At 46.5% G+C, this 22,696-nt stretch overlaps 3 protein-coding genes and 1 pseudogene across 5 annotated transcripts; 2 read left to right on the top strand and 2 right to left on the bottom strand.

Annotated features, from left to right (window-relative positions):
• Positions 1 to 1,794: 1,794 nt before the first annotated feature.
• On the bottom strand, positions 1,795 to 4,116 carry LOC100825686 (annotated as a pseudogene).
• Positions 4,117 to 6,271: 2,155 nt separating this feature from the next.
• On the top strand, positions 6,272 to 9,398 carry LOC100821539 (sanguinarine reductase). The gene is made up of 9 exons (XM_003557820.4): positions 6,272 to 6,709; positions 7,182 to 7,294; positions 7,376 to 7,429; positions 7,536 to 7,620; positions 7,991 to 8,096; positions 8,425 to 8,511; positions 8,593 to 8,690; positions 8,804 to 8,913; positions 9,119 to 9,398. The coding sequence occupies exons 1-9, from the start codon at positions 6,397 to 6,399 to the stop codon at positions 9,182 to 9,184; spliced, it is 1,032 nt and encodes a 343-aa protein (XP_003557868.1). The 5' UTR covers positions 6,272 to 6,396; the 3' UTR covers positions 9,185 to 9,398.
• A 2,441-nt stretch (positions 9,399 to 11,839) lies between these two features.
• On the top strand, positions 11,840 to 14,625 carry LOC100846135 (probable diphthine methyl ester synthase). Of its 2 annotated transcripts, XM_010230310.3 has the most exons (7): positions 11,840 to 12,085; positions 12,203 to 12,327; positions 12,891 to 13,120; positions 13,547 to 13,586; positions 13,765 to 13,856; positions 14,071 to 14,279; positions 14,371 to 14,625. In XM_010230310.3, the coding sequence occupies exons 1-6, from the start codon at positions 11,936 to 11,938 to the stop codon at positions 14,253 to 14,255; spliced, it is 822 nt and encodes a 273-aa protein (XP_010228612.1). In that variant the 5' UTR covers positions 11,840 to 11,935; the 3' UTR covers positions 14,256 to 14,279; positions 14,371 to 14,625. The 2 variants fall into 2 exon arrangements, with proteins under 2 accessions (XP_010228612.1, XP_003557863.1); XM_003557815.4 differs by having other exon boundaries at positions 14,071 to 14,588.
• A 37-nt stretch (positions 14,626 to 14,662) lies between these two features.
• LOC100839436 (protein IQ-DOMAIN 14) lies at positions 14,663 to 18,343 on the bottom strand. 2 transcript variants are annotated; one of them, XM_010230312.3, is made up of 6 exons: positions 18,063 to 18,343; positions 17,373 to 17,503; positions 16,968 to 17,273; positions 16,640 to 16,864; positions 15,663 to 15,800; positions 14,663 to 15,549 (listed from the first exon to the last, which is right to left on the bottom strand). In XM_010230312.3, the coding sequence occupies exons 2-6, from the start codon at positions 17,454 to 17,456 to the stop codon at positions 14,830 to 14,832; spliced, it is 1,473 nt and encodes a 490-aa protein (XP_010228614.1). In that variant the 5' UTR covers positions 17,457 to 17,503; positions 18,063 to 18,343; the 3' UTR covers positions 14,663 to 14,829. The 2 variants fall into 2 exon arrangements, with proteins under 2 accessions (XP_010228614.1, XP_003557838.1); XM_003557790.4 differs by having other exon boundaries at positions 16,968 to 17,276; positions 18,063 to 18,341.
• Between the last annotated feature and the right edge of the window lie 4,353 nt (positions 18,344 to 22,696).

Below are 22,696 nucleotides of genomic sequence, written 5' to 3'. Positions count from 1 at the left end.
AGACTAGACATGGCCACCGCCAGCGAGCACGTCCTGGTCAGCAATCCCGACAAACTGGTCCTGCTCGCCGAGATCCCGGCCGCGGATCCGCGTGGTTCGGAGCCAACGGCGACGCTCCGTCTCCTCGTCGAGCTGCGCAGCGACCACGGCGCCGGCCTGGAGGATGTCGACACGATGGAGGACGTGACCTGCCGCGTGCCGCTGCGCGACCTGGTTCGCCAGGGCGCGGCGGACCGTGCGTTCGGAGAGCTCGTGGCCAGGCTCGACAACCCGATGCTGCGCCCGGATGTCACGGCGGCAACCAAGGCAGCGGCGGGGCTCGTCCGGGCCAGATGCGGGGACTCTGCGGCGGTCGACGGCCTCAGCGGCATGGAGTTCCGCCTTCGTGTCACCTTCATCGACGCGTCCGATGAGCCGGCATCGGACGAGGACGAAGACGAGAGCGGCAGCGACATGGAGTTCGGGGAGTTTGATCTCAGCGGCGCGCGGACCTTGCATAGCCAGACCTTCGCCGGTGACGACTACGAGGATGATGACGACGACGAGGACGGCTGCGGCGCCCAGTTCTCGGTGCGCCCGTACCAGGGCGGCTTCGCGCGAGCTGCAGGAGGATTCGGAGGGTCGAGGGACAGGACGAGCCTGCTGCTGTCAGGCTTCGAGGCGCGCTCCGACGGGCCCGAGCTCACCGACCAGCACGAGCTGACGTCGTGGGACATGCAGCGCGTCGTGCGCCTGGCGCTGGACGACGACGGGAGCCTGGAAGACGACGAGGCGTACCAGCGTGCGTTGGCCGGCGGCACGCCCATGTCGCGTGCATCGCGCGCCGCCATGCTCGGTCAGGCGCTGCAGTCCGTCAGACAGCCGCAGTCCAAGTCGCCAAGCGCAATGTTTCCGATGCGTACCGGATTCTGATTGCTCGCCGGATTGCAACCAACTCTATTAAATTTGGTTCCATAGATTGGAAAAAGTCTGCATCTCGCTTGACGTAACTCTTTGTCCAGTGGATTAGTGGTTCGTGAAACCAGTTTCTATCATAACAAAACTGATTCTGTAGACACTGAAAGTTCCTTTGTATAGGCGAAATGCAGCTGTATGACTATCTTGTCACAGGTCACAGCTGAAGTAATACAGGAAACGATTATTACACTTTTATAATTCTACTATATACTACAAGCATGTCTTGCATCAGCTTTTCGAAAAAAAATCAGCTTTTCGAAACCAGTTTTAACTTTACTCTTTTATTCCCTCCGTTTCAAAATGTAAGATGTTCTAGTTTTGTTCTAAATCATTTTAAAAAAATTGATCAAGATTGATGTGTAAAATGGTATGATGCTTGATGATTTGTAGTGCTTCAATATTAGTTCCGAAAGAGCAGAATGAGCTATATCCTTCTGCAACGAATTGCAAATTATAAGTTGCAAGCATTACCATGCCGTGCTCTCAAGCCCGGAGCAAACATAAAAACACCAGAAGTACATAATTTAGCTACAACAATTTCGCAGAATGAGTAAACATGTCCCTCGAAGCTATTATAATGCTTCTTTCTCTCCTTTTACTCTTTATGCCCCGGGCAGCCTTTGTAATTATCTCTACCTGCTAATACATCGAAAGCCAGTGGTTGCTGGGCCTTTCAAAAAAAAGCTATTATAATGCAATGAAAACTATTACAGTACAACTAATCAATCTTCCACAGTTCCACTCCACAAAATATGTCAATAAATAAGACTCCTCTCCTGTTTTGGTTGATGTACAGCCGAGCTGATTCCTTCAACATCGGATCTTTCTTTTCTTTTCTCTTGGCTGTAGCCGCATAAAAAAACTTGGTTTCTCTGAGTGCCTTCCTTGTCCATAAAAAAAATGATGCAGAGGAAACCCAAGCACCACCTCCCTGGAAGAGATCTTTTACGCCTAGTGAAAAGACATGTACAAAAGCTAAACGTGATTAAATACAAAAAAAAGAATAATCATTTAATGTAGAAATATTTTGTCTAGATGTGAAACTACAATTTTTTTTGTCTAGATGTGAAACTAGCATAATTATTTGATTTGTGTTGGTGCGGATACTTTATTTTGGTAAAACATCTCGAAACATGTAATTCAAAAATAGATCTCAAATAGATTTTCTGCGAAGGTTACGAAATGAGAAAAAATTGATAGTTGCTACTATTAACAGAAAACTTGCACTGTTTATTTATAAAAATGAATCGGAAGTTGCCTGAAGCCCTGAACCAAAGTCGATTGCAGAGATGCATCACAAGGGATGATTGCATAGCATAAGTATCCAAAATAATGTTTGCAAGTCCTTTTCAAAAAATTTAAGAAACGTATGCGCACAAGTCTTTCTTAAAAGAGTAGGTACATACAGCTAGCTGTAAGCCTACAAGTACACATGAGACCTTCACGTCCAAGTTCAGAAATGTCTATGAATGTCAAATTGCATATGGCATAGATCTCAAATCTAATGATAATGAATGGTCAATGATAAAGCCAACCTGCTGATTTGAGATTCAAACTGGTGACACATCTAGACCAGCAAAATATCTAGTTAGCTAGCTAGCTTTATTAACGCTAAAGTAGCGGGTCATCGGCAAAGAGCAGAAAATGCATGAACTAGATAGAAGAAAACTATTGCAGGTAAGAGTAAGACTTACCCCACAGCGCCACTTTCTCTTCACCTTCCACAGAAGCTGACCCTTAACCTGAAAACGAATGGCTCCTTTGTTCCTGTAGGCATAGGCAACAAAACAATTAGCTCAAGAAAGAACGCAAAGGCTCGAATTATTTACCAACAAAATTAGGAGGAATACTTAGCTTACCAAGAAGCCCGGTGACAACAGGTGAAGACATGATAAATGAGACTATAAGGACCCAATTCAGCACCATAGTTTGTGATACATCCATCTGCTGCCGGCGACCATATGCCACTAATGAGGTGGTATTGCCCCAAGTACACTTCGTTGGGATGGACAGTTACAATGGAGTCACCCACAATGCTAGGGAGCACCTTACGGCTGACACTCAGAGTCCTTTCATCAATCAAGATAACGTTGTTTCCGATACTTGTCAGTGGGACAACCCTGTCCAGTATAAGGTCTGATAGTTTGTAAACTAAAATGTGCCCAAAAAGGGCACCACTGTACCCAATCAGCAGGATTTCCGAGTCGCATTCTGCTAGGTAGAAAGGGGCATGGATTTTGTGGGTCGGAAATGTGGCTATTAACTTAGGCGGTGGCAGCGGAGACAAAGCTAAGCCGATCCCATCAAGCTGGGGTGGGTCGATCTGGAAAATCTGTATTTCACCAGAATTACTAGGATGTCTCGGATTATGCAACACGTATAGCTTGCCTCGGAATGATATTGCCTCCAGACTGGTGAGAGCCTCCAGCCTCCTAGATGCCACTGCTGGTCCCTGGAGGTAGCAAAGGCTAAATGACGTCGAGAAAGTGCAATCACGACAGTGATGACACCGTCTGCACTGACACTAAACGAGTTGCTCCTGAAATACGAACAAGTGTCCTTCATATGATAGTGAACTCCAGGAAGGCGTGGGAGGGTGGCGAGTGGCGGCAGGTCCGCAATGTCGCCGGTGAAGGGGTGCAGGAGGCGGATGACAGTGTCTTGGTCTCGTTGCAGGAGGAGGAGACCATCGACTGAGTCGACGATGCAGTGATTTCTGAAAAGCGGGAGCTTGGCACGGACGAAGGCGCCAGTGGAGAGGTTGAAGAAGCGGATGTACCCGCCTAGCTTGCCGTGGCCAGGGTGCAGGCCGCGGCCCTCAGGAAGCATCATCCACCGGCGGGGATAGAAGCGCGGTCGACGATGCCACGGCCGCGTGGGCACACAGAGCCAGACCGCCAACGGCGGCAGACGGCGCGGAACCGTACGTAGTCTCTCAAGTCGCCGGCCAGCAATCTCCACACGATGAGGCGGACTAAATCTTCGCACAGGGTCGGCCACGAAGATGCATCCGAGATGGCGGCGGGCGACGCGCATCGAGCGCGCTTGCTGCTGCTGCTGCTGCTGCAAGCAATCAGGGCCGATGGGCGCTTGTTGCTGCACGCAATCCGTGCCGAAGAGCTATTTCGGTACTTCGACGACGACATATCAGTAACCCAAATTGAGATCTGGTTGGGGATGAGAGCACGAAAGGTTTAGGTGAAATAGATTTACCCTGGCGAAAATAAATTCCTATGAGCGGTGGCTAGCGGAGGAACGAGGAGTAGAAAAGGCAATCTAGGTCTGTCCCTCCCATGTATTCCCCTTTAATTTACTTAGTACTATTATTTTTCACAAAGAGGTGATGTATTTAGTTTGGTTAAAACAAACAATAATAACTCTATTACTATGTATTCCTCCGATCCTAAATTGTTGTCAAAATATTACACGTATTTATAAATTTTTTAAGAATAAATACATCCATATTTGGGCAAATTTGAGTCAAGAATTTAGGATAGAAGGAGTAATTTATATGATATAAGAAATCATAACTATTAGTAAGAATTTTTGAAGATGAATTTTTTTGCCATTATTGAAAAATTGGCAAAGCTAAACGGACGCTCGCGAAACCAAGATGAGGTAGCGAGCCGGTCCCAATAAAAACTAGTAGTGCCACAAAACCGTTCTTCCTCTTCTTTTTAATTTTTGGAGCTAGTATAAATTTTTAAATAATTGTTCTTAAACTCAAACTGCACCGGTGCGCTGCCACGGAGGGCTCCGCTCGTAGTAACGACAATTCTTCACCTATATGGAATTTCCTTTTTCCTCACATCGTCTTCTCCGGATGTCCGAATCCACGTGCTGCACAAACACTTCCTCGCCATTGAATACATATTGTCATCAGAACATAAACATCTCATTGCTCAATTATTTCAAGGAATACATGACACGCTACAAAGAAAGATTTTGTCCTCCCTTCTCGTCCACTTATTTTCGGCCGTCAAATCTTAATTAACACTTAAATCAACACTTGTGATGGAGAAGGAAAAATGCACGCCACCGTCTCTCGTCGTTATCTACCCCGATCCAAACCAATCCAGTCGTCCTCCCCGGATCCAAAATCATCTCCAGTCATTCTCCTTTATCTAAACCACTCAAGTAATTCTCCCGTGATCCAAAACATGTCCAATGGAAGGCAGAGCTACCGGTTGGACATGCCGGTACCAGGCTGGCCGCCCCCTTTCTTTTCCTGATGACATTGGTGGAGGGCTGGAGGCAACACATTGGCGAAAGGTGTGGCAAGGCTATGGGCGCGTGGCGACAACGATGTCACCATGATCCAGTAAGTTTCTTCAAGCCCTCCTTGCCTCAAACAGGCATGGATCAAAGCAGACGGGTGTAGCAAGCAACCCACAGGGGGTGTATCCTTGTAGAGCCAAAAAGAGGACGTAGTCATTGTAGATCGAAAACGATGACGTCGTCGCCGCGGGTAAGATGATAAATAGCAGAACCTTACATATCGCATAGGGAGACCTTTACAGTGTGACGCGACTTAGTTGCCACCACTGCCATCGCCGCGGATTAAGGTTGTCACCCACACATAACTAAAGTTGCCACTTACGAGGAATAAGTTGCCACATGCCGTGATTGCAGCTACACGTCTTTTTGATCAGACGATCAGCAAGACGTTCGCTCCAGGAAGTTAGGAAATGAACGTTCGCTCGTTATAAATTCCATTTTTTTCACAACAGAGAACCTTACATATCTATATCTATACTATCTATTAATTTACAGTTGGTTTCTGTGATGTGTGTTCATCCACAAGTCGCTACCACCACCACCACCACCACCACCGCAGAATAATGGACATGATCCGAACTCATCATCAACATTTTGCCCACCGCACTTGGAATTAATGTCCCTACCGCAAAATCGGCAAAAAGCCCTTAAGACAACAGTTAAGATTTTCTAAAAAACAAACAACAATTAATAAGATAATTATTAGTCTAAGTAGAATTGTTTTGAATATTTTGTGAAGACCGTTGCAACGAACGAAACAGTTAGCTAAAGTCAGCAAAAGAAATCTTTAAAACAACAATTAAGATTTTTTTTTAAACAATTAAGATTTTCTAAAAAAACAGACAATAACTGATAATCATTCCGTTCCAAATTAACTGACATATAATTATCAGCCCATGTAGCATTATTTTAAATATTTTGTAAAGACCGTAGGACGCACGTGACACCTGGTCTTTTTCAGATAAAGAGATTTACAAGGAGCGAGTATTCGGTTCGAATTAAACGACGGTTCGGGTGAGCGGCGACGGAGTACGGACTGGCTGGTGGCCTGTGGGCTGTGGCTGAGCGGCGCCGCGCGTCCCAGGCCACTACCCCGCCACGGCAAGCTCCCCCAGTTCTCGATATCTCTCTCTCTCGATTCGATAGCTCCTATCTCCGATAATGGCGACGGCTCACCTCAGCCCTTCTCTCGCGCTCGCGATGTCGCCGTCGCGTCGCCTAATCTGCCAGCCACAGCCCGTCTCCGCACAGCCAGGCAGAGCGTTGCTGCGGTCTAGCCCTCTTTCATTGCCTTCGAGACTCACAGCGGCGGGTGGAGGTGTGTGGCGGGTTGCGGCGGCAGTAGAGCCCAGGACGGTACAGCAGGAAGAGGAGCTGCGGGGGCGGCCGGAAGGATCGGGTGAGGCCGGCTCGGACGGGGCGGCCGATGCGTCTTCTAAGCTTGTCCTCGTCGTAGGCGGAACCGGCGGCGTAGGTAAGAGATCAGTGCCTCTGCGCTCCATTTAGTTTGTGAGAGGAACAAAAAAGTGCTGAATTGTCTTAATTATCATATATCGCGGGCATTTTGCCGTTAAGCAAGCCTTTATCTTCAGATCAGTACATTGAACAAAAATTGCACGCTATCAGGTGTTTCCTCGAAGGTCAAACTGCTACTTAATGGCATCGCAGTTCGCCTAATTACTGTCATCGTTTTGTGAGTCTGTTTCAGTGTTTCCCCAACATCCACTTGCACCCAGCTGCCCCAGAATGTGTGCTGGCAGCAGGATTTTTTGTGCAAACAATCTAAACATGCTAGTATTTTATGGATATACTGCTGTCTGGTGTGCATCTTACTCCTGCAGTATGTCTGGAGTATGTCAGTCTGATATTTATCATCATCCTGCAGTTACAGTTTTCGCTCGTACTAGTGCAAATTGGCTCGACATTGATCGTGTAAAACCTTGCAGGGCAGTTGGTGGTAGCATCTTTGCTGAGCAGGAAAATCAAGACAAGGTTGCTCCTAAGAAGTCCTGAAAAGGCAGTGTCCTTGTTTGGCAAGCAAGATGAGAATGTTATGCAGGTTATCTTACATCAACAGCTTGAACATTCTATTTCCTCCAGAGTGTGACTTTTGCCAATATGAATGCCTTCTTTATGGCAGGTTTGTGAAGCGGACACGAGAAATCCTGATGCTTTCAATCTAGAAATGTTTGAGGTTGCTCTCTTCTATTTCAGTTTTAGATGCTGAATCCATACAGAATTGTTGGGCCATCCATTTATGCATGATTGAATAAATCAAAATATAGGGTCTGTTTTCATAGGGAGTTACACATGTGATCTGTACTACTGGGACTACAGCATTTCCATCAAAGCGCTGGGATGGAGACAACACTCCTGAACGTGTAGGTACGTACTGCCTAAGATTCTGCAGTTAAGTTATTTTTTTTTTAAGAAGTTGCCTATTTGTTTATTCTATAGTGATGCAAATATACATGGAGATTTGGGACAAGAATAATTTGGGGATGCCTATAAGTCTCTCAATTGCACCACGAAGAAAATAAATATTGAATTCTGGCATTTGCAGCATGCTAAGAAGTACTCCCTCTCTTCCTAAATACTTGCACTAAAACCACGACAAGTATTTAGGAACGGAGGGAGTAATAAATTGTTAAAGATTTCTGCAATTTCAGCATCCATTTTCAGAGCTTGGCATGTATGTACCTTTTCTCACATATTTTGTTACTTATTACTGATTACACACTATTTATGTGTCTAGACTGGGATGGTGTCCGGAATTTTGTGAGCGTCATCCCACGGACAATCAAGAGACTGGTTCTGGTGTCATCCATTGGTGTTACCAAATACAATGAAATACCATGGAGGTATACCTTATAACTTCAATGAAGAACTTTGGTATTCTACAACTGAATTTTTCATCTTATCATACTAGTTTCTAAAGCAAAATTTCCTTGTATCCCATGTGTGATCCTGAAACATTTACATCAAAGTTAGACAAACAGTTCATAGATGCAAAACCTTACTAGTTCATTTAAGCAATTACCTACTGTTAGCCAGTGTATTTGTGATGTAAGACATGCATGCTTTTGTTCTTTCCAGCTCAGGTCTATGTGCATTTTGCCTGGATATTTCTTTTGCTCAATTAGTTCTATGCTGACTTCTTTAACCCTTATAATTGTTTAACATTTTCAGTATCATGAATCTCTTTGGTGTGCTGAAGTACAAGAAGATGGGAGAAGACTTTGTCCGTAATTCTGGCATACCTTTCACCATTATCAGGTTAATAGTCTGTACAGAAAATTGATAATTCATGAGCTCATCATAGACATGTTCTTCTGATATGGTACTAGCTGCTTGCAGGCCTGGGAGATTAACTGATGGTCCCTACACTTCGTATGATCTTAACACACTTCTTAAAGCTACAGCGGGAGAAAGACGAGCAGTTGAGATAGGCCAAGGTTACTTTTGTTAGGCGCCCTTTTGTTATGTCCCTCCATTTGTTGATGAGCTACTGCTTTTCCTAAGCTCTTTTACTCATCTACTCCGTAACACTTTGTCACTATCTTATTAGGTGACAAGCTTGTGGGAGAAGCTAGCAGATTAGTTGTGGCAGAAGCCTGTATCCAAGCATTGGATATTGAATCTACCCAAGGACAAATATACGAGATTAGTTCAGTGAAGGTACCTGTGCTTCTGACATGATGTTCACTCGTGATTTAAACCTTTGTTTGCATTATTTTTGTATCCCGTTATTTACTTGAACTCTTACCATCACCAACGGAATTTATACACCAGGTGTACCTCGGTTGAAAAGTTCAAATGCATTACCGTTTATTTTCTTTTCGTTATCTTCTGACTGATATGGCAATGGCGTGAGCTGATGCAGGGTGAAGGACCTGGGAGCGACCCGGAAAAATGGAAGGAGCTATTCGGAGCTGCTGAATCGAAATAGTGGCACTCTGTGAAGCACATAGTCTGGTGCATTTTAACCTGTACATTGTATAGTGTAGGGCAAGTCGACAGAAGAAACACAGTTCATCAGTGCTTGAGCAGTAACAATACATACATGCGGATAGTCATTCTCGTGTAACCAGATTTGGCAATGACTTGCAAACTGTTGTCTTATTGCAACACTAGAATTAAGGGGCATCGACGCTAGTGGGTCATGACTCATGAGTGAGTGTGTCAGCGTCTCAGGCCCAGCTCCACACATTTGTGTCGTGTTCATGCGCATCCGGCACAGCCATATAAACAAAGAGTTCTCATCATCCCAAAAGCCCGGACTGATGAGAGAGTGGCTACATGGCTGTGCCAGATGCGCATGAACGTCTGAACACGACACGAGTGTGTGGAGCTGGGCCTGGGACGCTGACAGAGTGGAAAGTGTACACCGTCCCTATTGGAGAGGATCGAGCCTAGTCATATGCTAGCAGCCTCATTTGAGAGTTTCTTGTTGATATTTATAGATCTCATAACCGAACGTGTCTTTCAAGATCTGGAGCAAGAGATCCTCTTTTTGAGTTTTGATGAACTCCCTCCATTCCTTAAATTAGGTCGAGTATTGTTTCTTTTGATAAGCTCTTGACAAAAATTAATCTATTAATATATATAACTTTTGTTTTTTCTAAAAAAAAATTAACCTTTGTGAAACAAAATTGATATGATTGCATTTGTATTCAAAAGTACTTGTTTATGGTTTTGATATGTAGCATGTGTGTAATCCTTGGTCAAAGGTTGGGTCAAAGAAAAACAATATACGTCCTAATTTAAAGAACGGAGGGAGTAGAATTCAAAAGGGTTTTTTGAAGGTGAAGATGAATGAGTTTTTTCAAGATGAAAATTAGCCACACAATTCCTGGATATTTATAGCCTTAGGTCCATAACAAATGTCCACTCTTATGTGAGAGTGTAAAGGAAGATTCTATCGTGCTCTTGCGCTTGATTCATTTCCCCATGCACTTGTGATATTTTTCTTTATTTATGTTCTCCCCTAAATTGTGACTTGCTTGACTTGCCTAGATGGCTTGATCAAATCTTCTTGATATCATGACCGGATGAGGACTTCTATTAACTTTGTATCTTGTCACCTACTCTTTTATAAAGCATGCACATGCTCCAAGATCACCAATTTAATTAACAAAATATGTATTATATTGCATAAAAAGTATATCATTAGATTTGCAGTGAAATGACATTTTGAATGGTATATTTGGTTATGTCATATAACTTATATTTTTCTAGTTAAATCGATGATCTTGAAACACTTACATGCCTTGTAAAAAAGAACGGAGATAGTAGCACTAAAGGCCCAACATATATAAGTAATTAATTATATCCCAAGACAAAAAAAATTAAGCATAAGTGTGTGCCTCTCCTCTTTTTTGTGTCAAGATGAGGTGGTTTTTGTTCTCGCTTCTCAGCGTTTCCCTTTTTGTCATTCTTGGTGACATCTAATGATCTACATCCGGTGGATTTTGGCAGGGAAAATCCACATATTTTGGCAACCAATCTGCAATTTCAATATGTACAGCAATACAAAATCACCAAAACAACAACAATAATTTCCTGTATATTCACATTTGTTCAAGTATCCTTTGTACAATCACATTGCTTCCACTAAACTAATCTGCAATTACAAATTTTTACACCCAAATTCAGTGTACAAAGTATTCTTCGTACAGTCACACGTTTTGGCTAAATCAATCTGCAATCTCTGCATCCAAATTGATTCGGTGTACAGAAGGCATCTAAGCATTGATTCAGCTACAGAACAATATCACAACTTTTTTCATTTTTCTGTACAGCATACAGCTTCAGCAAGTCACAAAAAATTCATGTACAACATACAACTTCAGATAACAGCAAAACAGAGACAACAGGTTCCACAAACGGCCAGGGGCGTTGAGCTTCATCCTGCCTGGGGTCAGCGCCGCACGGGGCCATCGCCGTGGCCGGCCGGTTGCCTCGCGCCAATGCCACCGCAGGGCAAGCAAACCACTGGGACGCCAAGCCATGGAGGCACCGTCGAGGCTGATATCTCTACCTCGCGTGGGTAGCGTCGCCGCCCGCAGCGCGATGTGAACGCTTCGTGACGCCACCGCGTTCTCCTGTCGTCGTCGGGCGCGCTTGGGAGCGGCGCCACCGTCAACCCTCGCTTTGGTCTCAGGTAGCTTGCGCCGGTGGGGATCGGAGTTGGGGGATTTCACCTCCTAGTTGCTGTAAGGGGCGGAAACGACAAGGGGTTTTCCGTAAAATGTGTTTCAGTGATTGGTTCCACTCCCACATCTGATCCGAGGCGCTCATTGCGGATGCGACAACATGCCACAGGATGTATCTTATGGTCCACCAAGGACCATTTAGAAGTTGTGAAAAATGTAGGAATAAATACTAGCCGTAGACACAACATGTATCTGCTCAGATACAAAAGTTAAAATTGAATTTCAGCCCGTAGCTTCAGAGGCGAGGTGTACCATTGCTACGAAACTTAAAATTCAAAATTGACCTACAGATTGAAATGAGGTTAATTGTACCAATTGAATAATGAATACAGATTTAAATCGTTTTGTGTCGTCTCGCTTCCGTTAATTTTAGGAAATTTACCTCCACCGCAAGGCCAAACAGAGCAAGGAGGAAGCAAACGCCTGTTTCTTTCCCCACCCACCACGAGTGAAGAAAGAGCGAGGAGAAGCAAACGCCCGCCGCCATGCTCTACATAGTGGGCCTCGGCCTCGGCGACGAGCGCGATATCACGGTGCGGGGGCTCGACGCCGTCCGCCGCTGCTCCAAGGTCTACATGGAGGCCTACACCTCGCTCCTCTCCCTCGGTCTCGACCCCGCCTCTCTCGCCAACCTCGTGCGTATCTCTGTCCCTCTCTGTCTTATTGTCGTCCACCTGTTCGCGCAAATGTCCGCTCGGCCGAGTTCGGCCTGCGCCGTTGCTCACATCCCGTTTCTGACCGTTCCTGCGCAGGAGAAGCTCTACGGGAAGGAGATCACGGTTGCTGACCGCGAGATGGTGGAGGAGCGCTCGGACCAGATGCTGAGCGAGGCCACGGACGCGGACGTCGCCTTCCTTGTCGTCGGCGACCCGTTTGGGTAATGTTTTCCCTGTTTTCTCCCAGCGTGTTATTTGCTCTTAGAGGGCGTGTGCGTGACGGATACGCATGCTCGTTTGGGTCGGAGATTTGGATATGTGCAATCCTGCTCAGTCTGCTGTGGTGCAGTTCTTGGCTAATGATGTCCATGCATCGAAAAGTATTTGTTTGTGTTTCAGATAAGTAGCGTACTTGTGCACTGTCCCTTACAACTTTGTTGGCCTCAATTATAATTTCCATTACCCATCCTTGGTTGGTCAAAAAATATGTTTTTTTTTCTTTTTAAAGGAAAGAGCATGTTCCACATGTCTTACCATACATATTTATGTGCACTTTTGTATATATGCACTTGTTTGGTTGGGCGTTTGACCAAATAGAATTGTATATTCATAAATTTTTAGGCATGGAATTTCATTTCTCTGCCATTCTTTTCCTTTTCTATCTTGTCCATGCATGTATGTGCCCTGGATGCATGATCTGCCATTGCAGTATTCTCAGATTGTTGTTAGTTCAGTAAGTTGAGCCTTTCCTCCCTATATATAATTATGATGAAAAAATTGGCAGGGCGACCACACACACTGATTTGGTTGTTCGTGCCAAGAGCATAGGGGTAGAAGTTAAGGTTATCCACAATGCATCTGTCATGAACGCAGTTGGAGTTTGTGGGTTGCAACTTTACCGCTATGGAGAGACCATCTCTATACCTTTCTTCACAGAGACATGGAGACCAGATAGTTTCTATGAGAAAATTCAGAACAGTCGTCGACTTGGCTTGCATACCCTCTGCCTACTAGGTTCGTTATTCTTTCTTGACTAATGCAAATAAAAGAGTTGGCATTTCGCATTTCTAAGATTGATGTTGACAGGCTGTAGTAGATAGATGGCATGTCTTGCAGTTAATATTTTTCTACATGGTATTGGTTTTTGGTTCTTTTCATGAGTAATGATCAATATATTTATAAAAGCGAGGAGATTAAAGTATAATTCTGATGACTATACAACATTACTAGACATTTAAATATTTCCTAGTCACTGTTTTCGAGAGCAAATGGTGGTCCTACTATCACTTCATCTGCAATAATTCAGATTATTTGAATAAGATGGGGTGAGTTTGTTTCCAATGCTAGTCCTACTAACACTTTACTATCTGTTATTACTAGTAGGCTTGATTCGGTGTTGCTGTTATCAAAATAACTTATCGGCTCTATTATTCAATGCAGATATTCGTGTTAAGGAGCCAACACTTGAGTCCTTATGCAGGTAACTTAAATTATTTTATCTGTTTGAAGTACCATCCAATGAACTGCAACATCTCTATCAAGACTCAGATGTGCACTAGAGATGTCTTGTCTATGCATTCTCCTCCTCGATTCTTGCTCAATGTTCTGTGATGCAAGTATCTTTTGCCACTGGATTTAATTGGGATGCTCACTTTCAGAGGAAAGAAAGTGTATGAACCACCAAGATTCATGACTGTAAACACTGCCATAAGTCAGCTTTTGGAGGTGGAGGAACTGCATGGGGGATCTGGTATTTTCTAGCATTTCTGAACTTATTTTCCTCTTGTTAGCTTTCTTTGAAACATTCTGTTTGTCAAACAGGAGATAGTGATCAATTGATCATATCAAAGTCTAATCAATGCCCTGCAACAGAGATATCCTTATTTGTACTTTGAAATATCCTGTTTGCTATAGCAAGTTGTGTCTTACTGCAAAATTAACATTTGAAGAACATCTGTTTGCAGCATATGGCCCAGATTCACTATGTATGGGTGTAGCTCGCCTTGGAAGCGACGATCAGAAGATTGTTGCTGGCCCCATGAAGAAACTACTGGACGTTGATTTTGGCCCGCCTCTGCACTGCCTCATCATAGTGGGAGAGACTCATCCTGTGGAACAAGAGATGCTAGAGTTCTACATGATCAAGTAGTGGTCTACAGAGAACACTTTCAATGTGAGTTATTTAAAAGGAATCTTTACACCTTTTGCTGTCAGCATTGTTGGGTCAATGCACATTTTGTTTTGTCTCCACATTGTTGCTCCAGGAACTTGTTGCCTAGATTCATGATTCCTGTATGATGGACCTCTCTTGAACCGTTGATGTTTGGTCAAGTCTGCTATCGGGGTGTCCACCTGGAGCTTACTGCTCAATGAGCTGCATTTTTGCCCTTCACCGAAATACTCTCGACGGGTCTTTTGACCCTTGTTTACAATGTACGTGTGCTTGCGCCTAAGTGATCATGTAAAGCCACCTTGGAGATTATTACTTAGCTGCTCTTACAAACTAATTAATCAGTGAATTCTCTTGTTCTTGCATCTTGTATATGTACGCACGTCTAAAAGGTTTTGCATATCCATATTGAATTACTGCATAGCTCAGTTTGAGTGAAAAAAAGAAAACATGAACAGCGGAACAGACACACAGCACGGTATTTCTTCCGCTCAAACGTGGGACCGGAGACGCACTGCGGCAGTGTTCGTTGCGTTACAAAGAACTTTGTGTTTTACCGAACAGGGGTGTACTGCTCCATCTGCAACTGGTGCAGCGCAGCTTCGGAGCCAAAGCTGTGGCGGCTGGGCGACCTCCTGGAGCGGGACCTCGTGGGCGTCATGGGGCCCTTGACCCGCGGCGACCTCTGCGCGACGGGCGGCCTGCCGGAGCGAGCAAAGCCCATGTCGCTGGCGACGGAAGGCATGGGCGACATGGAGGGGATGGGCGACATGAGGCGGTCGGCGAAGGACGGGAAGCATTGCTCCGAGTAGGCGTCGGAGGCCACGGCGAAGCGCTCCTTGGGCGTGCTCATGGACCGGAACTTGGCCTTGGCGGAGGCCGTGGACGCCATGTACCCCGGGAACGCGGCCGGCGAGCACGCCGCGTGCTGGAGCGTGCCGTCGGCGCAGTCCGACGCCCTCCCCGGCGTGCGCCTGGCGCGGACGAAGGACCGCCTGGACGAGTACCCGAGCCGCCTGCTGCCGCCGTCGTAGTCATCGTCGTCGTCGTCGCCGAGGCAGGCGAGGGAGTCCCTGGAGCGAGGCGGCGCCGGCTGCTGGCGCGCGACGAAATCGACGGCGACGTCCCTGCAGGGAGACTGGTGCGCGACGGGGACGTCCTTGTCGAAGGGCGCAGGCTGCGAGCCGACCCACTCCTCCAGCCAGCTCCACCGCTGGTTCAGCGTCTCCATCTCGTCCCTGGACATGGGCTGCCTCCTGATGCCAATCTTCTCCTGAAAAGACAATAGAGAGAGAGTACCCGTTTTATGATTGAATCAGCAACAGAACTTGGCATGCTGCAACGTGAGCCAAAATTAACGACGAAGGAATTAATAAGCGCGTTTACGTTTTGGAGGGAGGCGTACTGCAGCGCGCGCACGCGCTTGATGGCGGCCTCCTCCCTGTTCCGCGCAACGGCACCCATCTCCTCCTTGGACAGGGTGCTGCCGTCCCACCCCCTGCTGCTGCTGTTCTGCTGCTGCTCCTGCACGGCGCACGACGCGGCATGAGTGAGAGATGCCACATATTCGTTTGCAGGACAAGCACACGGCCGTGCCTCGGCCATGGGGGACAATCAATCATTTCCCCACACAGCAGTTCATTCGCTGGCCAACGGACCCAGTCAGTAAACTGGCATGCCACGGCAGTCGAGATATGCCAATGTGAAGATGCCATCTTACTTTTGACCACAGTAGTATATTCTTTCTCATCTCTACGACACGCAGACAGTGACAGGGAGGGAGAGCCCCTGTCGATTTTTACTGCCTCGTACTGCCATACATTTGCACTCCGCTATGAGTATTTCGTAGTATTTGGTAGAGGACCAGAGGTAGATCCCGTGTGTGGATAGATTGCACCTACGTATGCGGTGATGCAGAGCCAAGTCTCGTCGTCCTCGACCCAGTGTGATGGACTGAAGGGCCTACGCTAGGCTACAGTCTCCTGACTGGCCAGTGAACCCACATGCCCAAACGCAAACTGATTGATGCAAAATCTGTACCGTAGTGCAGTGCCGCTAGCGTAGGTACATAGCTACAGGACTGACGCAGCAACGAGCCAGCGACGGGCACAAGAACACCAACATCCCCGAGAATCACCCACATGCGTGCCTGTGCTACTAGTGATCCAGACCGCCAGCAGGACGTACGACGGCAAAGCAGCAAGGCGAGTATCACCGGCCGGACATGACACGCCGCCCTGCTGCAGCTGCCGCCAACTTTAACCCACATGCGGATCGATCGACGCAGCATGTGCGTCGCTAATCATTCGCACGTTCGCCTGCTACTAACGGCCGGATCGGCGGCAGTGTAACGGGGAACTTACTTGCAGCGCGGCGGCGTACAGCTCCCGGCCTCTCCTGAGCAGGGCGTCCATGCCGTCGTCGTCGGGGTGATCCGGGGCGGCCCTCGTGCCGCGCTGCCGGGCCTGGATCTTCACCAGGGACTCCAGCCCACGCAGCGTCGCCGCCGTCTGCCGCCGCACCGCCTGCCCGCGGATCAGCGCCTGCAGCCGCACCAGCCCCTTGAGCGCCCGCAACGCCCTCCGCGCCTGCACGCCATTCGTTCAATCAGTTCAACAAACAAACCCCCAATTAGCTAGAGCACACTTCAATTTGGACCCAGGATGATTGCTTTTGCTTTTGCTCGCTTACGAGGTATCCACGGTAGGCCGACTGGATCGCGACGGCCGCGTGTTCATGGCCGGACGACGGCGCGGGATGATGACGACGCGACTCTGGCGGCGGCCCGGTGAGGCGGACCACCTCGGCGGCGGCGTGGGCGGCGGCGACGGCGGCCTCCGCGGCCGCCGCCGTGGCGAGCGCCACCGCCACCGCGTGCTTGCTCTGCTCGTTCTCCGCCTGCCTGATCTGAATCTGATCCGTCGCCGGCTCCGGAGCCGGCAGGGCGAACGAGTGCTGGGTCTTGAGCTTCCCCACCAGCCATCTCTTGCTCTTCGCCTTCTGAACAAACAAAATTCCTTGGATCGTCAGCTCCGCAGTAATTTTCCACCCACATAGGGAGAGAGATTGCTATTATTGGTAAGGAAGTGCGCGAACCTTTTCTGGTTTCGGTTTCTGCTTGGGCTCGGAGACGAAGAGCCTCTTGATGCGCTCGAACCACCCCTTCTTCTTCCTCTCCATCCCCACGGCGTGATTACAGCTCTATTTGCTCTCCACAGGACGAATGTCTGGACCAACAAAACATATCACCATCACGCGAAATGGAAAAAGGACTCAAGAATTGGCGGATCAAATGTCCCAATCGTAAGATCTACGGGAGTGTTGGCAAAAGGTCTAGCAGGACGGCTCTTTGCTGGTGACACAAGTCACCGTCAGCGTGTGCAAATGAAGAAATCGAGAATGAGAGTATATAAAACGAAAAAAGGGGGAGAATTGCATCGGATTTGGGTTAGTGGAGTGCTTTCCTGTCTCGTCTTATCCAAGACAGAAATATAACAGAGCACCTCCGATAAGAAACACCCAGAAATGGGAATCACTTTCAGAAACAGGCTTCTGAATGCGACGGATCAGTACAGAGCTGTTCGCCGCCGAATGCAAAGGGTTTCTACTGAACGGAGCACCATAAACAAACAATCGAACACGGTAAAGACCTACTCGCGTTGCATCTGAACTGAAAGCAGACAATCCAACATTGACACCAAAATGGAAGTAGGAACGAGAGGGGAAAGAGGAGATGTGGATGAAGAACTCCCCAATGAGAACAGAAGGGAAGTGAATTCGAAGTACCTTGTTGGGGAGGCTCTGTGAGTGATCCAAGAACGTTCAGTCTGAGCAGCTTCTTGTGCAGCTGATGGCACAGGGAGGGGTCTCATGTAGGCGAATCAAACTCGTGCTTGCCACATGTGGGAAACCAAATTCCAGTGGGAAGACACCAATTAGTCATGCTCACTGTCTGAAAGAACCCCACATGTGTTGTGAGATCTCTCTCTCTCTCTCTCTCACTCTGTTATATAGGATGGCACATTTGCGAAGAGCCCTTTCAGAATTGGCAAGGTGTGAAAAAGAATGGCAGGTATGTATATCGGCGGGCTTTATATATTGAGTGAATGCCAATTTTAACCCCCAAGTTTTACTTTTCTGACAGGTTTGACCCCATTTAGCGAGATTTTCATTTTTTGATCCCATTTAGTAAAATTTGTGTCACTAATGACCCCACTTAAGCTTTTGAAATGAATCACCTCGGTCCTGACATATGGTTAGACCAAGGATGGCAACACAAGACCTCTCTGCGAAGCTAGCTGACGCTAAGCAAAGCCGATTGATTCTGGCGAGCTGCGCACGTACAAAAACGTCGCTCACAGTCAAGCTAATCAATTATTAGCAGCTACCCACGTTATATTTAATGGCTATAGGCCCATATCGAGCCTGTTTATACTTTTCTTTATATCTCTCTAGGTTGATCGATTAGAGGGCACGTATACAAGGCAAAGGAGCAATCCAATTCTAAGTACCTAACTGAATACGAGACCTACTAGGAGATCAACCCTAACCAGAAACATATTCCTATACGGACTGATCTTAAGCTTACAAGGTAATAACCTCTTGTCCGTGCCCTCCCAAGTCGTGCATGCACATCAACTAGCTAGTTAACTACATGCTAATAGAAACAGAGATTTAGCGACAAGCAAATAACTGAAACAACTACATCCAGCTAGTTGAGGATGGGTGAGTGGGTTTGCCTCAGGACGTAGGGGATTCAGGTCAAAATATTAGATGGGGTCATTATTGGCACAAATTTTGCTAAGTGGGGTCATTACTGGCACAAGTTTTGCTAAATAGGATCAAAAAATGAAAATTCCACTAAATGGGATCAAAGCTGTCAAAAGAGTGAAACTTGAGGATCAAAAATGAAATTCACTCTTATATATTCCTCAGTAAACAAAGATTTATGTGCTATTTCACACGAACCAAGGTCCAACGGTGGAGGCGTCACTGTTTTCCCATCCTCTTACCTTCGTGAATGCACCGTGCATTGGTACAAACTCGTGCCCACTTGAGAAAGATAGAAATAAACAAGAGGAGAAAAGGAGGTGGAACGAGGAAGCTCCCCTAACAAATTGCACGGCACGCATGAATCAAAGTCCGTGGGAACTTTGCTTGACCCGAGTGCTCTTTGGAAGATCTGATCAGAATACATATGTGCATTCTTTGGAAAAGAGGACGGAAAGCAATAAAGCTTTCTATCTCATCTTCTAAAATAAACACTGTTTCTTAATGTTTGCAGTGCGGCAGTCGAGCGCAGGCTGGCTCGTATTTTGGTGTTCATTGTTGTTCGTCTGCACAGACTGACCCTATTTTGCTTTGCACTCTGCTCTTCCGTGTGGATTCGACGAGCTTGTCACCAGTCACCACCTTTGCTCAAGTGACTCTGTATTTCCATTTGTTGAAGTCCCCGTTTTAAGGATTACTAATGATCTGCCATCCGACGGCAGGCGTGCACCGTGAAGGCACTGCAGTGTACAGTGTACACAGATATACCTTGTTGGGTCTGGGGCCCGGCTAGCGCCAGCCAGACCTCCCGGTACGGCGGCGTTGGGGGAACCTATGTACCGGTGTACCCTTAAGAAAGGACATTTGTTCGAGGGCTTTTATGGCACGAAAGAGTACTCATTTGACTTGTTTCCCACAGATACAGAACCCTTCAGATCCAATCGACCATGCTAGATGCATGGAAAAGGCAGGCAATAATACCAGCAACCATGTGGCAGGACCAGCCTTCCACACAAACAAGTCTATCTGAACCATTATTAAAACTTAGGAGTACTAACATGGAGGAAAAGGAAAGAAAAAGAGAAGGCCATTGAGTTCAGATAAGATCCGCTAATGCTCAACTGCAGGAGAGAAGAAGAGGAACAGCAGCATCGGACATTGTGACCAGTGTTAGCTCATTAGTTGCTGTCCTGTGATTTACATTACTCCAACTTTGGGTAGTTTGGGTAGTACTGATACTAGGTCATTGGTATTGAGTGCCAATAATCCATCGTAAGTTGTTGCCAAAAATGGTATGCACCTACCACAACTGGCGGTAGTTTCTCGCTTTCAGGATGTGCTCCCTCTGTTTCAAATCGTGGGATGTTCTAGCATTGTCTCATGGCAAACTTTATAAAATTTCACCAAAAATATAACATAGTGTGCTTCGAAGATACATAACGGCGGGTCTACAGCTAATTTAGAATTGCAGATTTAGTAGATTTTTATATAAAGTCGTGAAATTTTAATAAACTTGACTTAGGATCAAGTTTGAACACCGCAAAAAAAATATAATTTAAAACGTAGCGACTAACATTTAGGTTTTAGGATGATTGTGGTTGACTATATAATGACTACTTGTCTGGCCAACTTTTTCCAGAAATTTTCATGACTGTTTGCACCGTCCTCGTGGTGTTGAATACATACATGGTATACAGGTCGAATGCTAATTAATCAGCTGGAGCCGCTCAGAAACAAGCAAATCACTGTGCTTTGCATGTGCCATATCTGCACGTACATCACCATACCCTAGTCCCTAGAACAAGCTTGCAAACCTGCTCTGCTCTGGTCAGTATGTTAATTTGTTTGTTTATGTACTCCCGAAGTTCAGAGGACCCATGACTCCGAGTCCCTGCCAAAGATCCTGCCGGCCAAGATATGCAACCCAGCGGCAAATTTATTAATGCGGCAAATCGAAGTGGATAGGTTTCTTAAGCTGGTCTGGCTCCAAGATCCAATGGCAAACTCTGTTGACTCTGAGGTAAGTTAAGTTTTACCTTCTCTTGAGATCATAGCTAGGTAGGACTAGGAGTAGCAATTTTCCAGTCTAATACTAAATTCTTGAGTCAAATTTGTTCAAATATGAATATGAATGTATCTATTCTTAAAAACGTCCGGATACAAATAAAGCTAGGCATCAGTTTGAATGATGATAGACAACCCAAGATCCAATGCTATGTTGGTGTTCTCTTTTTCCCCAGTGACAGCTACTGTTAGCATGCATGAAGCCCGGTTTGAGAAAAAAGCTAGCTAGCATGCATGAAGAATGATGCCACAGAGTTATTTATTGGGTTCTGACTTCTGACCCAACCGTGGCGATTTATTTCTACTTTTCGTTAGGATCATCTAACCAAACCTAGAAGATCTCCGGATTCCATTATGGTTCAAGCTAGTACTCCTGCCTCCTACAGTCAAATGCGGCTTAATTTGAGTTTTCAACAAAGCTTGCACAGTTGCACGTACCAACGTGTACCGTTTCCTGCTTTTTCTTTCGGTGGCAGCTCAAGAGCTGAAAATGGGCGTGTTTGGTGGCGCACTTAGCCCACCTCATACGAAAAATGTCCCTCAGTCTGGTCCGGTTGTGAGCTTCACGACCCGGCCAAGCTGAATCCATCCCGCAATCCATCTCGGTGGCCCACCAGCGCACCCTCAGACTTTCTCTCGTGCCCCTCATTTGCTCCCGAACGAGAACTCGTTCAGAGCCCCTACTCTGAACGCCGCCCTCTTGGCCGTCGTCGCCCCCTCCCCTGCCCGCCCCGGGACGCCGCCGCCCTCCTGGCCTCCGGCTGCCATTGCCCCCGCCCCGGGACGCCGCTGGCCGCCCGCCGCCGCCCTCTTGGCCTCCGGCCGCCGTCGCCCCCTCTCCTCCCCATGGCTGAAGGTCGTTGTCCCTCCCCATGGATGAAGCTTGGACCCGATTGCTTTTTTTGTTTTTGTTTAGGGACCTTTGTGTAAACGTTTTGGACTGTTCCAATCTCAACCCATCATGCTACCAAACAAAGTATTAGTCCAACTTCTCTCAACACATACGGGCTATCAAACACCACAAAAAAAATATCAGGACAACTTGTATGAGGTCATAATATCTCAAGTGAGAGAGTGAATCTGGGTTCACACGGACCACCAAACACATCCTAAACTGTCACACAAGCCGCACGTACGTCTTGGTTGTTATGGTTGGTGATTGGTCGAGGAATTTGAAGATAACTGGTGATGCGTGCTCAGGGTGTCTACAATAAAATGGTGTGGCGTCAAATTTTCTTTGAAGATGTCCCACATGTGAAAAAAATTAGTTGGAAGAGAGATAATGAAAGAGATGGAATTAAAACCATCTTCCATTCATGGAAAGATGATTCCTTCCAGTTTTGTTTTGATACATATTTTTATATTAATTCTAGAATTAAAATGATCAAGGGGAAGGGAGGAGGGGGAGAAAGCATGTAAGTTTTTAGCGTGTTTGTGAAATGAATCTAACAATTTACATGTGCTAGTGATCTTCAGACTCCGACTTATGAAAAGTTGGACAGGGCCTTGGTGTTTTCCGAATGGGAACAAAAATTCCCATTGGTGTCGGTGCTCGACAACAAGCTGCCTGCTTCAAGAAGACAACA

This window comes from Brachypodium distachyon, chromosome 1, assembly GCF_000005505.3.
Source record: "Brachypodium distachyon strain Bd21 chromosome 1, Brachypodium_distachyon_v3.0, whole genome shotgun sequence".
Classification (NCBI taxonomy): Eukaryota; Viridiplantae; Streptophyta; class Magnoliopsida; order Poales; family Poaceae; genus Brachypodium; species Brachypodium distachyon.
This window is presented reverse-complemented; position numbering and strand designations above follow the sequence as displayed.